The 17,756-nt window shown below is 43.7% G+C and overlaps 1 protein-coding gene across 2 annotated transcripts in view; it reads left to right on the top strand.

Annotated features, from left to right (window-relative positions):
* epsti1 (epithelial stromal interaction 1) overlaps positions 1–17,746 on the top strand; it is a 101,126-nt gene extending 83,380 nt beyond the window's left edge. For both annotated transcript variants that reach the window (XM_043694425.2, XM_043694422.2), the window contains exons 7-10: positions 7,587–7,670; positions 8,663–8,736; positions 8,848–9,062; positions 14,314–17,746. In XM_043694425.2, the coding sequence (XP_043550360.2) occupies positions 7,587–7,670; positions 8,663–8,736; positions 8,848–9,062; positions 14,314–14,441 (501 nt within the window). In that variant the 3' untranslated portion in view covers positions 14,442–17,746. The remainder of the gene's footprint in view (positions 1–7,586; positions 7,671–8,662; positions 8,737–8,847; positions 9,063–14,313) is intronic.
* Positions 17,747–17,756: the final 10 nt, after the last annotated feature.

Here is a 17,756-nt window from a genome sequence, read left to right as displayed (position 1 = left end):
CCGACAAGTTGGAGAGTCAGTTCTCTCTCCTTCTGATTTTAGTTATGATGACACACTGTCTGTGGAGTGATGTGGTTGATCTTGGTTTAATAGCTAATCGGGTAGACCTAGGGGTTTTCCTAACCTGGTGTTGTGTGATTTTTAAGCCTGTAATAGCATTCTGCCTTTTGACTCTAAGTTTTTATCCTTTTCACTCTTGTAAAGAGAGAGAGAGAGTTACTATTTACCATCTCTGAACATCTGTGGCAGTATTGCTCTCTCATGTAGCAAGTAGTATCTCGACCAAAGTTCTGTATCAGACAGGTGTTTTTTTTCCTTTACTCAAAATGCCTAATGCTGCTCTACATCAATAAGATTAACAATCCTACAGGTCAGAAAGGAACATAGTCTTGTACTGCTGAAACTGTGCACTTATTTTCGCTTTAAAATGTTTTGTGAAGTCAGGGGTGGCTGACATTGTTCTAAATGTTAGCGTTGCCTTCACCTTCTCAAAAGCTGCTTGCACTCTCCTGACCATACCACCTTGCGCAGCCATGATCGAGCGGTGGAACAGACTCATCTGTCTGCCTGGCCTAATTCTGCTCCTGTAGCTAATGGTCTTATTCTTGTTTCTTTATCCTGAGTTGGAACAGTTCCAAGTTACTTAAGTCTGTCCTCATAACTGAAGTCCCTCATTGCTTCCGCACTCTCTCCAATGCATTCACATACTTCCTGTAGTGCAGTGCCCAGAACTGTACACAATACGCCAGCTGACAAATAACCTATACAAGATCAATATCACCTCCTTGCTCTTGTACTCTATTAACAGGGTATTGAATGGAAACTGTATGTTTTATTAGCTGTGCTCCACCTGTCGTACCACCTTCGTACCACCTTCAATGATCTGTGCACAAGTTCCTCTGCTCCTGTATCCCCTTTTGACTTATACCTTATTGTATATGATCTTCCTACCTCTCTCATTTCTGCAATCAACTTCATCTGCCATCGATCTGCCAACTTTCTATTTCCTTTTGGAGTTCCACACTGTCCCCTTCACAGTTTTCAATTCTTCCAAGTTTTGTGTCATCTGCAAATTTTGAAATTGTCTCTTGCACATCAGCATCTACATCATCAATATATGTCAGGAAAAGCAAGGGTCCCAAGATTGATCCCTTGGAGACTCAACTGCAAATCTTCCTCCAGTCTTAAAAATATCCATTGACCGTTTCTCTGTTTCCTATCACACAGCCAATTTTGTATTCACATTGCTACTGTCCCTTTTATTCCATGCCCGATAATATATCCCATAAGTCTGTTATGTGGCATTGTATCAAACAACTTCTGGCAGGCAGCATCCATTTTGTCAATTGTTATCTTCATTGAGACTTTGTTACTTCCTCAAAAAAACTCCAGCAAGTTAGTTGAACACGATTTTCCCTTTAGAATCCATGTTGACTCTCACTAATAAACTCAGTTTTTTTTCCTTGTGACCTCTAATTCTGTTAGGAAATTTTAGAAGTTTCCACTGATGTGAAACTGACTTTTCCACAATTGTTGGGCTTATCTTTACAACCTTTCTCGAACAAGGCCGTAATGTTTGCAACTACCCTGTTTTCTGACACCTCCCTCAAGTCTAGAGAAGACTCAGAGATTTTAGCCTGAGTCCCTGTAACGTCCACCGTCACTTCGTTCAAAGTCCTTGGACACATCCTATCTGATCCTGGTGTCTTGTCAACTCCCAATTACCAACAGCTTTTTAAATATATTTTGCATACTTCTACAGACAGATTCTTCTTTGGTCAGCATGGCCTGGGATGGTAGTGCACTCTTTTGCTACAGATGCAAAGTAATTGTTTAGATTCCATTATAATCCCCTTTGAGGTCTTTCATGGGGCCTACTTCTTTTGTGACTCATTTACTCTTTGTGTGACTATAGAAGATGACATCCGAGGAGCTGATTCCTGATGAAGGGCTTTTGCCTGAAACGTCGATTTTACTGCTCTTTGGATGCTGCCTGAACTGCTGTGCTCTTCCAGCACCTCTAATCCAGAAAATAGTAATTACATGGTTTATGTTCCTTTGCTCTGATATAATTGAGTATATCCTTGAAGCCCCTGAGACATCCTGATTCTTTCCAGCTCTGTGATGCGCTCCTTAACCAAGACTGCACCTTCCCTTGTTCTTTTCCATCTTTTCTGAACACCTTGTGGATACAAGGTTCTGGATAGAAGTATTTATATCTAGTCCTGCCCTTCCCTGAGCCAGGTCTGTGTTATCACCACAACATCATATTTCCACACAGCAATCTCTGTGCGAAACTCTCCAAACTTATACTGCATGCATTCACTTACATAGACAGTAACCCTGATTTAGATTTCAATTCTTTCTTCCTTACTCTGACTTCATCAGTTTAACTTGTTATTCTCTCTGTCAATGCCAATTCCCAAATATTTTATAAACACTGCTTTTCTTCTGCTATTGTTTCTTGGTTAGTTAGTTAGCTTCAAGCCCTCCCAACAGCACTAGCAAAGGTTCCTGCAAGAAACTCAGTCCCAGCTCTGTTTCGATGCGATCTATTTGACTTTATTTTCTCAGAGCCAGTACCAGTGTCCAGGAATCTGAAGCCCTCCCTTCCTGCACTATTCTTTCCAGCCACCCATTTTCATAGAATCCCTACAGTGTGGAAACAGGCCATTTAGCCCAACAAGTCTACACCGACCCTCCGAAGAGTAACCCACCTCAACCCATTCCCCGAATCTATTACTCTACATTTCCCCTGACTAATGCACCTAACCTACACATCCCTGAGCACAGTGGACAATTTAGCACGGCCAATTCATCTAACTCATCTTTGGACTGTGGGAGGAAACCAGAGTACCCAGGAGAAAACTCATGCAGACAGGGGGAGAATGTGCAAACTCCACACAGACAGTTGCCTGAGGCTGGAATCGAACCTAGGTCCCTGGTGCTGTGAGACAGCAGTGACTGCTGAGCCACTGTGCTGCCCTGAATAGAAAAGGTTTGGAGGGATATGGGCCAAATGCTGGCAAATGGCACTAGATTAATTTAGGATATCTGGTTGGCATGGACAATTTGGATTGAAGGGTCTGTTTCCGTGCTGTACATCACTATGACTCTATACTTGATGTAGCAGGTCCCAGCTTATTTAATGTAATAGATGTTCATTCAGCATAGAAATAGACCCTTTAGCACTTAGTCCGTGGCCCAAGTTGAGTATTTAACATCCGTGGCATGTTAAATACTCAACCAGATATTTCTTGAATGTTGCAACAGTACCTACCTCTGCCAAACTCTCAGGCAGCACATTCCATATCTCTATCACCCTCTGGATGAAAGATCTCTCCTCGAAACCACTTACTCCTCACCTTTAAACTTACACCCTCTGATCTTAGACAAGTCTGCCATGGGGAAATGATTCTCATGATCTATCCTGTCTATACCTCTCCTAATTTTGTGTACCTTAATTAGAATCCCCCGTCAGCCTCCTCTGCTCCAAGGAAAACAAACCCAGCCTATCCACTCCCTCCTCAGGCCTGAGATATTTTGTTCCAGATAGCATCCTTGTGAATCTCCTCAACAGTCACATCCTTCTGATGGTGGCAACGAGAACTGCACACGATATTCCACCCGTGGCCTAACCAATGTTTTATAAATAAAACAAGCCTTCTTTGCTCTTGTGTCCTACGCTCTGGCTAATGAAGACAGGCATCTCATATGCCGCCTCCACCACTCTGTTTACCTGTGCTGACATCCTCATGGGTCTATAAGCTTGTACACCTAAGTCCTTTTGTTCCTCAGTACTCTGTAAGGAACTACCATTCATTGTGTACATTCCCTTATTAGACCTCTCAAAAAGCAACACCTCGCACTTATGGGGATTAAATTCCATCTGCCATTGCTCCTCCCAGTTTACCAGCTGATCACCAGTGGAGCGATGACTCCGTGATTACTACTGCTGCTTTACAGCACCAGAGATGTGTGTTCAGTTGTCTGTCTGTGTGACGTTTGCATATTCTCCCAGTGTCTGTGTGGGTTTCCTCCGGGTGCTCCAGTTCCCTCCTCCAGCCCGAAGATGTGCTGGTTAGGTGGATTGGCCATGCTAAATTGCCCCATAGTATCCAGGAATGTGCAGGCTAGGTGGTTTAGCCACGCTTAATCAGGGTTTATGGCGATAGAGTGGGCATCCGGGTGGGATGCTCTATGGTGGGTCAATGGGCCAAATGGCCTCTTTCTCCACTGTATGGATTCTGTGATTCTAATCTACATCAGACTGTAGCCTGAGACCATCACAATCAACAACGCCACCAATTTTTGTGTCATCTGCAAACTTACTTAGTATACATTCTATATTCACATCCAGTTTGTTAATGTACGTAACAAACAGCAAAGGTGTCAGCACTGATCCCCGTGTACACTGCTGGTCACAGACTTCCAATCACAAATACAATGATGCCTCCTATATTTTGTATACAATTTGCCAACTTTCCTCTAATTCCATGGGTTATTACCTTCTGGACCAGCCTTCCACGTGGACCAGATTGTCAAAAGTCCATGTCGATCATATCAAATGCACTACCCTCATCAATATATTTAGTCACCTTTTCAAAAAAAAAACTCAAAGAAGTTCATCAGACAGAATCTCCCTTTAACAAATGGATGCTGGCTATCCCTGATCACTCCCTGAATCTCCAAGTGTTAATTAATCCTGTGTTTTTTTTCTAATAATTTCCATACTGCTGATGACTGACTAACTGGTCTGTAATTACCTGTCCTATTCCTGCTGCCTGTCTTGATCAAAGGAACCACATTAGCTGTCCCCCAGTCATTTGGCTCTTCACCTGTGGCCAGCAAGGTATTAAATATCTGCACCAGAGCCCTGACAATCTCTTCTCTTGCCTCCTATAGCAGTCTGGAATACATCTCATTAGGCCATGAGCACCTCTATTCCTGCTAAAACATCTAATAATTCATCCTTATTCATCTTTACCTGTTCTGGAACCTCACCATTCCAACTAAATTCTCTGCTTACAATGTTCTCCTGAGTGAATACAGATGAGAAATATTTATTTAACACCTCACCCCCATCCTCAGGTTCCACCCACAGACTGCGCCATTGGTCTCGAATAGGCCCATGGTTTTCTGGTAACCCAGTTGCTCTTAATAAAAGCCATGGAGTTTTCCTTGATCCTGTCTGTCGTGGCCTTTCTTCACCATCCTGATTTCTTTTAAAGCAACCCCCTCATTCTCGATGGTTCTGAAGGGCCTCCCCTATTTTTAATGCTCTGTGCCTGACATATGGTGCCTTCATATTTTTTCTTTATCAAACTCTTGATATCCCTTGACATCCAGGGTTCAATAGACTTGCTGACCTTGCTCTTCACTCTTAGAGGAACACACTAATGCTGAATTCTCACGATACTACATTGAAAATACTGCCACTTTTCAAATGTAGGCCTAATTGCTGCTCCCAGTCTATATTTGCCAGATCCTGTCTAATGATATTGAAATCGGGCTCTTTCTCTCTTCTTCCCCCACCCCCCCCCCCCCACCCCAGTTTAGACACAACTTCTACACCACCCTTACCACTTTCCATATAGTCCCAGATGTTTTGCCAATAGTTTGATTTCTTGGCACTGTTATGGAATTGCACCACAAATTTGCTTCTCAATGCTATTAGTCTGGCTTTTATTAATTCCTATGAATCCATCAGATAAACCTCTTCCAACAGCAGAATGATTTTGGCTATTCCCAATGTCACCTTTTTTTGTGATGAGAAGCCACATCTCTCTCCTTTTAACCTGTAGCAATTCCCCTAACTCTGTATAAAGTATCCTTGTTCAAAGGTTCAAGACCATCAGCTCCCAAGTTTTGTCCCAACCCACTTGGTAAGAGAGCACTAATAATCAAGCCTCCCTATTCCACAAGTTATCACAAATGTGTGACAACCCAGTTAAACCACCAAGATGATCAAGTTGCTTGATGGACTACTGCTCAAGACAGACGGTTTGACACATTAGGAGTGGGAAAATATTGACAGGCGAAGCAAAATTCTGATGATCTGAAATGGAGATCACAAGGTTCCGACTTAATTCTCTCAGTTATACAATCATAGAGTCATACTGCGCAGAAACAGGCACTTCAGACCAACCAGTCCATGCCGATCATAATCCCAAACTAAACTAATCCCACTTGGCCCCATCTCTCTCCAAACAATCATGTACTTACCTAAAAGTCTTTTAAATGTTGTAACTGTACAGACATTTGCCACTTCCTTTGGAAGTTGATTCCACACACAAACCACTCTCTGTATAAAATAATTGCCCGTCATTTCTTTTTTTAAAATACTTCTCCACTCACCTTAAAAATACATCCCACCCCAGTCTTGAAATCTTCCACCCTCGGGAAAAACATCTTCCATTCACCTTTTCTATGCCCCTCTTGGTTTTATAAACCTCTGTAAGGTCACCCCTCAACCTCCTATGCTCCAGTGAAGCCCATCGAGCTTCTCCTTATAACTCAAACCCTCCATTTCTGGCATCATGCTGGTAATGTTTTTTCCCTAAACCTTCTCCAGTTTAATAATATCCTTTCTATAACAAGGCAACCGGAACTGGACACAGCCCTCCAGGTGAAGCCTCACCCATGTCCTGTACAATCTCAAAATGACATCCCAAGTCTTCTGATTTTGGGTGAAGATTTTGATGAAGACATACAGATGAAGTCTGCAGAGTGATGGCCTTTCTTGATTCAGTTGTTGATTGGATGAATCTAGGTCTCTTTTGTGCACTGGAATTGTTTCCTTTAAGTTCCTTTTTGTCTTCTCACTCTTACAGAAGGGAGAGAGATTGTGACACGTTTGCTGGCTCTGGGTGTTCTGGCTACGTTACCCACTAGAAACTGCAGCTTGACCACTGGTTGTCAGACAGATTTTATTTTTCCCCTGAACTCAAAAATTCTGATGCCCCTCTGTCTGAATAAAGTATCTGCTCCAAAAACAAGTCTCATACAGTTAACAATGTGCACCACTTGATTTTTCAAGTTGCACTCTCCTAATATTCCAGCTACCATAGCAATGTCCAAATTTGATTGCAGCTTATGGGCCAAAAGGGAAAAATGGTCCCTTACAAAACAAAGAATCTTGGTGCACAGGCAGTGGCCATTCAGCCCACTGTATTAATGATTGCATTCAACCTACATCTTTGCTCTTTCTCCCATAGCCCTACAATCCAAATCTGTAGTGGATTGTTGCTGAGAGAGTTGGCCAAACACGAGTTATTGAAGGCAGTGATAAGTGTCAGAGGTTAGTCAGCTTCCTGACCATGGCGCGCTGTGAACAGATTTTGTAAAGTATTGTTGGGGGATGTTACAGGAGATAGGCTGAGTCTGAGAGCATCCTCACATCTCTGTCGTCATCAATGAACTGAAACACTACAATCAAACTTGATGGCATTCATTCTGGGTTGGTTTCTGGGACTGAGTTAATGAAGTGACTGACACTCCCTTTGATGTTTTTCTCTGTGAGACAAACGGAGATGTGGCCATACAACTATCTGAGCTCGAACAGTAGGTTTGTGTTTGTGTCTTAGAGCAAGAGCCGTGGTTACCGAGAGACTCAGAGGGAGGCCGAGTTTCAGCGACTGCAGGAACACAAAGACGAACAGAGGAGAAAGGTAAGTCTGATCACTGAGTCACATTGTCCAACACCTTTTGGTGCAGAGACAGTGTACTTTCTCTCACAATGGGTAATAAATGCTTCAGATTTTCTGTCCGTGGAGTTCTTCAACTCCCTTGTAAAGAGTGAAACACATTCTCACATTGACTATCAACTAATCAAACCATTGTGGTTCAATCTTCTCAGATCAATCCACCATGATGTTAATAGGGTAAGGATAACTAGGAGGCCCTGTGCATTGTGGGATAGCTGTCAGCTCCATTTTGTTGGATCACTTCATCATGGATGTGGCCTGTTCTTCAGATTGGAGACAGTAACCTTTTAGGGTCTTCTGAAAGGCTAGGCAGCTGCTGGAACTGGACTCCTACCAATAGTCTGCAATGACCTCAGTACAAGACTTACTTACTTGTGGAGAGACACAGACAATGCTGCACATTCCTGTGGCATGTCCTCTCTGCAGACAAAGTGGCAAATTAATCATATTAAAACCCAACAACTGGATGGCAATAACTCAAGCATTTGAATAAAATACATCTCCTGCCATCCCAGATTGCCCACATGCATTCTGCAAGACACTGTAACTGGGAGCGGTGATTTAATATTGCTACAATTCTTCCTACCCTGCAGCCGCAACTCTTTGAACAGGAGCTCTTGGAGATTCCTGCTGCTGTAGTAATCTGTGTTCAGAAAGCTTGCTGCCTCCTTGGTCAGGGAGAATGTGACCATCCCTCCATCCCACTGCCTGAAGCAAGCTCCCAGGTGGAATGCTTGAGAATCCAGGTGCAATGCTTAATCCCTGCTTAAACTCTCTCAGCCATGGGGCCCCCAGTGAGCAGTGAAAGCTGTGGTGACATGAGATTTCAGTTTGTTTATGCTGGAATTGGCTAAAGGGAGCAGGTAGCAGGAATAAAATGTGTAGTGTGAGTACAGTCTGCAGCTGATCTTAAATTTAGAAAGTGAATATAATCATTCCGTGCTTTTCTTGGTAAGAGTGAACTTGCAGCAGAAGAGACATTTCGACTCGAATCTGAAAGACAGCACCGTCTTCAGGAAGAACACAGGAAGTGAGTATTCTGATACTGCATTGTGATTACCCCCCCCCCCCCCCCCCCCACCCCAGTGGACGCGATCATGGAGTGAATCTTTACTAAGTTAGCTTTCTCTCTTATCTGAAGGAAAAACCAAGCTTTCTTGGACAACCTGGAAAGGAGCCGAAAATCTTTGGAAAATTTGAGCAGCTCACCCGCACCTTTGTCTGATGAGGAGAGCTTTGAATCCCAAGCCATGCAATGTGTCCCTTCAGTGAGCCCGCTTGTAGGTCTGAGAGAGACACGTCAAGACAACTCCGACAATACAGTGGAAAACACAGCCTGCAGAGACTCTCCTGAAGGTAATGAATCACTTTAAATAGTATAAAGTTAAAAATCACATAACACCAGGTTATAGTCCAACAGGTTTAATTGGAAGCACTAGCTTTCGGAGCGACGCTCCTTCATCAGGTGGTTGACAACTTTGTACACCCCAGTCCAACACCGGCATCTCCAAATCATTTAAATAGTATAGACCACCATTATCACTGAGTTCATCACTCAAAAATCCAGGCTAATAAAAAGTCCAGACATAAGTACAAATCCCACCATGGGAGTTAGTGAAATTTCAACTCAATATAAACTTGGAACAACAAAGGCTACATAGTGGTGACCACTGTTAGAAAAGCCTATCAGGTTCACTAATGTGCTTTTCTTGGGAAAGCTATCTGCTATCTTTATTTGGTCTGGGCCTACATGTGACTCCAGACTCACAGCAACATGGTTGACTCTTAACTGTCCTCTGGACAACTGGGGTCAAGCAATAAATTAAAACCAAAAAAACTGGGGATGGTGTAAATCAGAACCATCAACGGAAACAGCTGGTAAAGTTCAGCAGATCTGGCGGCGTCTGTGAAGAGAAGTCCGAGTTAATGTTTTGGATCCAGTGACCTTTCCTCAGAACTGCAAACAATAAACACTGGCCTGGTGAGTGGCACCCTCACCCTGTGAATGAATTTAAAAATGATAAATCAACATTTCATTCAGCAAACGGCCCTTCATTTCAAAGTGGAAATGTAGTCATTGGAAATGAGCCCTGGTTGACAGATGGCCATCAGCAGCCCTCTCTTGTGAAGATATTTGACAGACTGGTCTACCCCTCAAGGTGCTTCACATTAAGCATGGTGCAGGTGGTTGGTGTTGGTGAGGAAGCAGGTTTCCCAGATCTACACAGCTGGGACAGGGGATTGAACCCACACAATTGGGATGCATGATCATTTTAATAATCAGAAATTCAGCTTGAGTCTGACAGGGCATCAAAACTATCTATGTCAGTTAGGCGTCGAGAAATTAAATGACTACTGAGACATATGGCCATGCATGATGGTTTTCATCTTCCTGTTGTATGCCTGGGAGAAATTATTGTTGACCTGAAAGTGAATTAAAGAGTCCATGAGTTGATAGAGGGAGGTTGGTAAACTTGCACATCACCCCTATGTGGGCAGCTGTTCTATAAGGCTGAAGATAACAGGAACTGAAAACAGTCTTTTCAATGGGCTGTTATGTGAGTGGGATTACGCTGATTCATTCAGGTCGTAGAGCTATACAGCACTGTAACAGACCCTTCGGTCCAACTCTTCCATGCCGACCCAGATATCCCACCGTGTGGGCGGCACGGTGGTTAGCACTGCTGCCTCACAGCGCCAGAGACCTGGGTTCAATTCCCGCCTCAGGCGACTGACTGTGTGGAGTTTGCACGTTCTCCCCGTGTCTGCGTGGGTTTCCTCCGGGTGCCCCAGTTTCCTCCCACAGTCCAAAGATGTGTAGGTCAGGTGAATTGGCCATGCTAAATTGCCCATAGTGTTAGGTAAGGGATAAATGTAGGGGTATGGGTGGGTTGTGCTTCGGCGGGTCGGTGTGGACCTGTTGAGCCGAAGGGCCTGTTTCCACACTGTAAGTAATCTAATCTAATCTAGTCCCATTTGCCAGCAAATGGCTAATATCCCTGTAAACTCTTCCAGTTCATATACCCATCCTGATGCCTTTTAAATATCATAATTATACCAGTCTCCACCACTTCCTCTGGCAGCTTGTTCCATATACACATCACCATCTGCGTGAGAAAGTTACCCTCAGGTCCCTTTTAAATCTTTCCCCTCTCACCTTAACCCTATTCCCTCTCATTTTAGACTCCCCTACCATGGGGAAAAGACCTTGGCTATTCACCGTATCTGTACCCTCATGAGTTTACAAACTTCTAAGTTCATCCCTCAGTCTCCATTGGTTCAGGGAAAATAGCCCCAACCTATTCAGCCTTCCTATAGTTCAAACCCTCTATCCTTGGCAACATCCTTGTCAATCCTTTCTGAGCCGTTTCAAACTAAGAGCTAAAATAGCAGGAAATCAGTAACTGCTGTCTCTGCCAAATAAGGACAAGACATTTGTGATTGGTCATGTGCACAGATAATTCCAAATAAGGCAAACACTTGGCGCAGAGCGTATGCATAAAGCAGCCCAGGAGATCCCTGATTTTTGTCAGCAGAACTTCAGAGAATAACACTGCAAGAGATACCCTACATCAGGAGGCATGGTGAAGATGTGAAGGAAGAGATCTAGCCTGGCAAGGTGCCAACTCTCCCGGGTAATAATGTTTGGGCTAACTAAAAGCAAAAAGAACTGCGGATGCTGTAAATCAGAAATAAAAACAGAAGTTGCTGAAAAATCTCAGCAGGCCTGGCAGCATTTGTGAAGAGAAATTTCTCTTCACAGATGCTGCAAGACCTGCTGAGATTTTTGAGCAATTTCTGTTTTGTTATTAATAATGTTTGGGGTTAGTGATTGAGGTATCCCTAGTAGTAAAACATGTATTATTCATACTTGATAAATTAATTGAGTTTGATCTTTGTCTCTCAGACGGACAACACAACTAACATTACCCAGGGCCAGAATGAACAATGCAGAGAGAAAGGGAGTGGGAGTCATTGGGAGTGAGGCTCTGTTATGATTAGATGGACGTGGAACCAGGTCAGAGCAGTCCCAACCAGCTGAACATGTAAATTAGCAGCAAGAATAGGCTATTCTGTCCCTCAAACCCATATCACACTCAGTAAGATGATAGCTGATTAACTCCACATTCTGGCCCACCCTAGCACCCTGTGACTTCCCTTTGTTAGTCAAGAATTTAGCTACCTCTGTATTTAAAAATAGTCATTGACCCCCCACCCCACCCCCACCCCCCCCACCCACCCACTGCCTTATCTCTGTCGAAAATGTGAGAACCATTTTTAAACTGTCACCAAATTCTGTCTCTCTCTCACAAGGTGAAACATTCTCCCAGCATCCAGTCCCCCTCAGGTGCTTATGTCTCAGTGAGATTATCTCTCATCCTTCTAAACTTTGATGGATACAGATTCACCCTGTCCAAAAAAAAACTCATATTATGACTCAGCTGACTCCTATATCCCAGTATGGGAGTCAGTCGAGCGGACGGATGTTGAAGGAGATGATGTAGTCAAACTATTCTCAGAAGTGCAGAAGCAATTTAAAACCATGGTTCTTGGATTGAGATTGAAGGAGTTTCAAAATCATGAGTGGGCTGGATCAAGTAGATAGGGAGAAGCTGTTCCTGTTCATAAAAAAACCACAAGAGAACATAACAACTAGGAGCAGGAGTAGGCCGTCTGGCCCTTCGAGGCTACCCCGCCCTTCAATAAAATCATGGCTGATCTTTTCATGGACTCTGATCCACTTACTCCCCCTCCCACCGTATCCCTTAATTCCTTTATTGTTCAAAAAAATCTACCTTAGCTTTAAAAACGTTTAACGCTAAGCATAAACTGCTTCCCTGGGCAAGGTATTCCATAGATTCACAACCCTGTGGGTGAAGAAGTTCCTTCTCAATTCAGTCCTAAATCTGTTCCCTCCAATCTTGAGGCCATGCCCTCTTGTCCTAGCCTCACCTGCTCGTCGAAACATCCTCTCTACTTATATCTTATCGATTCCCTTCATAATTTTATATGTTTCTATAAGATTCCCCCCCCCCCACCCACCTCAATCTTTTGAATTCGAATGAATATAATCCCAGTCTACTCAGTCGCTCCTCATAAGCCAACCCCCTCAACTCTGGAATCAACCTCCAGTGCCAGTCCATCTTTTCTCAAATAAGGAGACCAAAACTGTACACAGTACTCCAAGTGTGACCTCACCAGCACCTTGTGCAGCTACAACATAATCTCTCTGTTTTTAAACTCTATCTCTTTAACAATGAAGGACAAAATTCCATTTGCCTTCCTAATTACCTGTTGTACCTGCAGACCAACCCTCTGTGATACATGCACAACGACACCCAGGTCCCTCTGCACAGCAGCATGCTGCAACATTTTACCATTCAAGTAGTAGTCCTTTTTACTACTACTCCAACCAAAATGGATGACTTCACGTTTATTAACATTGTATTCCATCTGCCAGACCATTGCGCACTCACTCAATGCATCTGTGTCCCTCTGCAAGGTTTCACAGTCCTCTGCACATTTTGCTCTGCCACTCATCTTAGTGTCATTTGCAAACTCCAAATCATCTCTATAAATTGTAAATAATTGTGGTCCCAACTAATCCCTGAGGCACACCACTAGTCACTGATTACCAGCCAGAAAAGCACTCATTTATCCCCACTCTTTGCTTCCTGGTAGTCAACCAATCCAGTATCCGTGCTAATACTCTAGCCCTAATGCCATGCAGTTGAGAGTGTGGTGCTGGAAAAGCGCAGCGTCCACCACATTTCCAGATACCCTAACTACCCGCTGTGTTTTTTTCACTTGCTGTTTTTACTGGAGCAGGAGAATCGACGTTTCGGGCATAAGCCCTTCATCAGGATTCTGAAACGTTGATTCTCCTGTTCCTGGAATGCTGCCTGACCTGCTGTGCTTTTCCAGCACCACTCTGATCTCGACTCTGATCTCCAGCATCTGCAATCCTCACTTTCTCCTAAAGCCACGCATCTTTACAACAGCATAGATTTAAAATGATGAGTAAAAACAGCAAGTGAAAAAAAACACAGCGGGTAGTTAGGGTATCTGGAAATGTGGTGGACGCAAGTTCAATTGAGGCATTCAACAGGGCACTGGATGGTTATTTGGATAGAGTGCATGGATATGGGAAAAGGGCAGAAGATTGACACTGTAACAGAACCCGTGAGCCAAAATACCTCTTTCTTGGCTGCGACAATGCTGCGATTCTGTGGTAACACACTTTCCAAATTAGAGGGGGAATTCACCACTCCCATGGTTGGACAGTCACAAGATATCATCTGGGACATTGAAATGGGTCTTAATTTTCTTAAAATGTTTGCGGCAGAAACCGGATTCAAGGGATAAACCACGGATTTCCGACAAACGGTGTTGGGAAGTGATAGTACATTCGGGAATTTCAGGGCATTGGAAATGCAGCGAGGGCTCATGGATTACTTTTCTGTGGAGGGGAATGAGGACAATGGATTTGAAACAGTCAGGGAGGTAGTGAGAGCCTGTATGGTGCTTGTGATTGTTGAGGGGACGAGGATGGGGCCTAGTTTTCCTGAGTCACTGACTCCATCGCCCACTGTGTTTTGTTCAACAGATACCGTTTTTGACTGGAATTTGATGAAACTCCAGAGCTGTTTCCCTGATTATGAACCATCCGTTCTTGAAGATCTCCTGCTACAGTGTGACAGTGACTATGAGAAAGTGATCCAGCTTCTACAATGAACCAACTGGAGAGAAGGCAGGTGGTCCAAATTCTGTGGCCTCCAACACGATCTCTCTGCTAGATTCCACTTCACTTTGATTGGAGACGATGATTCTCTTCACTTAGGAAATGGCTACTTATGTTCCATTTTTCCACCTTCAACCCATTTCCTTTACCTGACCTCGAGTGATCAATCAGACCTGGAGGGGGTCCATTATTAATCATTGCTGGGAAACCAAATCACAGCCGTGAATGTTTGACCATCCACTTGGTGCCAAGAAAAGGCTCTGACAATTATGGTTCCTTAATCCTTTGAGCTGAATATGAAGCCACAGCCCTTGTGTCCATTACTGAGGAGTTTAATCAATTGCAGGGTTACTGGCAGAGAGAGGTTGAGTCAGTAACACCTCTTACTCACAAGTCATACGGTTATGTAGTATGGAGACAGGCTGTCTGGCCCAAACTGGTCCATACCGGCAAAAATGTCCATCCACGCAAATCCCAGTTCCCTGCACTTGGCCCGTATCCTTCTAAAGGAGAAAGTGAGGACTGCAGATGCTGGAGGTCGGAATCGAGAGTGTGGTGCTGGAAAAGCACAGCAGGTCAGGGGGCATCCGAGGAGCTGGAGAATCCACGTTTCGGACATAAGCCTTCAGCACCACACTCTTCACCCATATCCTTCTAAAACTTTCCTATCCGTGTATTTGTCCAAATGCCTTTTAAATGTTTTAATGTACCCACCTCAACAACTTTCATCAGCAGCTCATTCCATATGCGTACTACCCTCTGTTTAAAAAAAAAGTTGTCCCTCCAGTTCCCTTTTATTCTTTCCCCTCTCACCTTAAACTGATGCCCTCTAGTCTGTGATTCCCCAACTCTGGGGAAAAAGACTGAGTCCATTCACCCTATCCGTGTCTCTCATTGCTTTGTACACCTCTATAAGATCCCCCCTCAGTCTCCTTTGTTTAAAACAGAATTCCCAGCTTGTCCAACCTCTCCCTATAACTCAGACCATTGAGTCCTGGCGACATCCTTGTACATTTCTGCTGCACTCTTTCCAGTTTAATAATATCCTTCCTCTAACAAGGTGGCCAAAACGGAAGTGCGGCCTCACCAATGTCCTGTACAATTGGAGCATAACTACCCAACTTCCATACTCAGTGCCAGTGGGCCAAAAGCCTTCTTCCCTGCCCTGTCTACCTGTGACTCTACTTTCAGGGAAGCATGCACCTGAACTCCAAGGTACCACTGCACTTCCTAAGGTCCTACCATTCACCATGAAATTCCTACCTTGATTTGACTTTCCAAAATGCAAGACCTCACACCTATCTATATTAAACTCCGTTTGCTATTTCTCGACCCACTTCCCCAGCTGATCAAGGTCCTGCTGCAATTTCTGATAACCTTCCTCACTGTTCACAATACCACCTATTTGAGTGTCATCTGCAAACTTACTAATCATGCTGCCCACATTTGTGGGCGGCACGGTGGCACGGCAGTTAGCCCTGCTGCCTCACAGCGCCTGAGACCCGTGTTCAATTCCCGTCTCAGGCGACTGACTGTGTGGAGTTTGTACGTTCTCCCCATGTCTGCGTGGCTTTCCTCCCACAGTCACAAAGATGTGCAGGTCAAGTGAATTGGCCATGCTAAATTGCCCGTAGTGTTAGGTAAGGGTATGGGATAATGTAGGGGCATGGGTGGGTTGCGCTTCGGCGGGTCGGTGTGGATTTGTTGGGTTGTAGGGCCTGTTTCCACACTGTAATGTAACCTAATGCCTTGTACATTCTCATCCAAATCATTGATATAGATAACAAACCACAATAGGCCCAGTACTGACCCCTGAGGCACTTCACTAGTCACAGGCCTCCAGTCCAACAAGCATCCTTCCACATCCTTACCCTCTGCTTCCTACCATCAAGCCAATTGTGTATCCAATTTGCCAGGTTCCCCCTGGATTCCATACAATCTAAACTTCTGGAGCAGCCTACCATGTGGAACCTTATCAAAGGCCTTATAGACTACATCTACCGCCCTGCCCTCGTCAACCTTCCTGGTCACATCAAAGAACTCTACCAAATTTGTGAGGCATGATCTCATATGCCTCACAATCCGAATCAAACTCTGGGTTCCCAAATACATGTGTATCGTATCTCTCATTTATGCAGAAATACTGATCTAATCAGTGTGGCTTGAAAAAGCAACAGCATTTCATCCTCGATGGGTTCCAAGCCTGGCTTCCTCTAAATTGTTTGCTGTCTACCCTCATCGAAAGTGTATTTCTATATTGCTTTCACAGTGGGCTGGGTAGTGTGAATCCATCATACCAGACAACGTAATCAGAGCAGGACAGACAGCCTTGCGCAATGTTTCATTTGCAAACTCTGGACAACACATATCAAATATTCTGCTAATTGTACAGTTTGTTTTGCTGTATCAATTCAACTCTTCTCCCCAGCTGCATTGGAACATGTTAGAATTGTTACTCATTGAAGCTATGATTGTGGGTAAAATTATGCTTTGTTTTTATCAGTAATATTTTCATTAGTTCAAAAAGGATTAACTTGTCACAACAGCAGATCATAATCCTGTCTTATTTACAAACAATGTACATTTTAACATAACCTGTTTATTTTTTAAAAAGCCAACAATGGTAAGGTAAACTCTGCAGATAGAATTCAGTGACAGCTGAAAGTCTTTGTGTGAAAAGCATGGACTATCACAGCTGAAGGGGGTCAGGGAAACCTCAGACACACAGACTTAAAAGGAAGAGAACCAAGACCAAAACTGATTGCCCTTTCAGCTGGAGAGCCATCTCCTGTAGGTTAAATCCTAGACTGTAGATATTACAGGAAAGGCATGTTTATGTATTGCACTCAGGAATATAAGAAAAATATTTTAAAATTCACTGCAGCCCCTAGCCCTCTGTGTGTTAGTATTTGCTAGTGTGAGCTACTGTACTTTGAAGATTATGGCTCTAGGCCAACCATTAGGCACCCCTGTTCTGCAGGTAGTGACAGACTTCCTCTCTCATTCCAAGTACTAGATTCCAAGCAAGCTGACAATGTCACTGTCATGAAGGGAACAAAATAAAAGCACAAATGGCAGGGTAAAGAATCATTGGTAGTGAAGCAATGTCTGCATTACTCATATCATCCAAATGAATGGTTGTGACATTCTATTATTTACTCTTCACAGAAGCCAGAGATTGATTCATATATTTTTTAAGCTCTAAGCTTTTTACCCCATTCGCATTTTTACCCTGTGTCATTGTGTCTTGTGTTTTACTGTCTTTTCTGATAACTAATAAACTTGCTCCTTAAATTAACCATGCTTTC

Source organism: Chiloscyllium plagiosum, unplaced genomic scaffold (assembly GCF_037043375.1).
Source record: "Chiloscyllium plagiosum isolate Xiang-an unplaced genomic scaffold, Cpla_swu_hap1 HiC_scaffold_12, whole genome shotgun sequence".
In the NCBI taxonomy this organism is placed as follows: domain Eukaryota; kingdom Metazoa; phylum Chordata; class Chondrichthyes; order Orectolobiformes; family Hemiscylliidae; genus Chiloscyllium; species Chiloscyllium plagiosum.
This window is presented reverse-complemented; position numbering and strand designations above follow the sequence as displayed.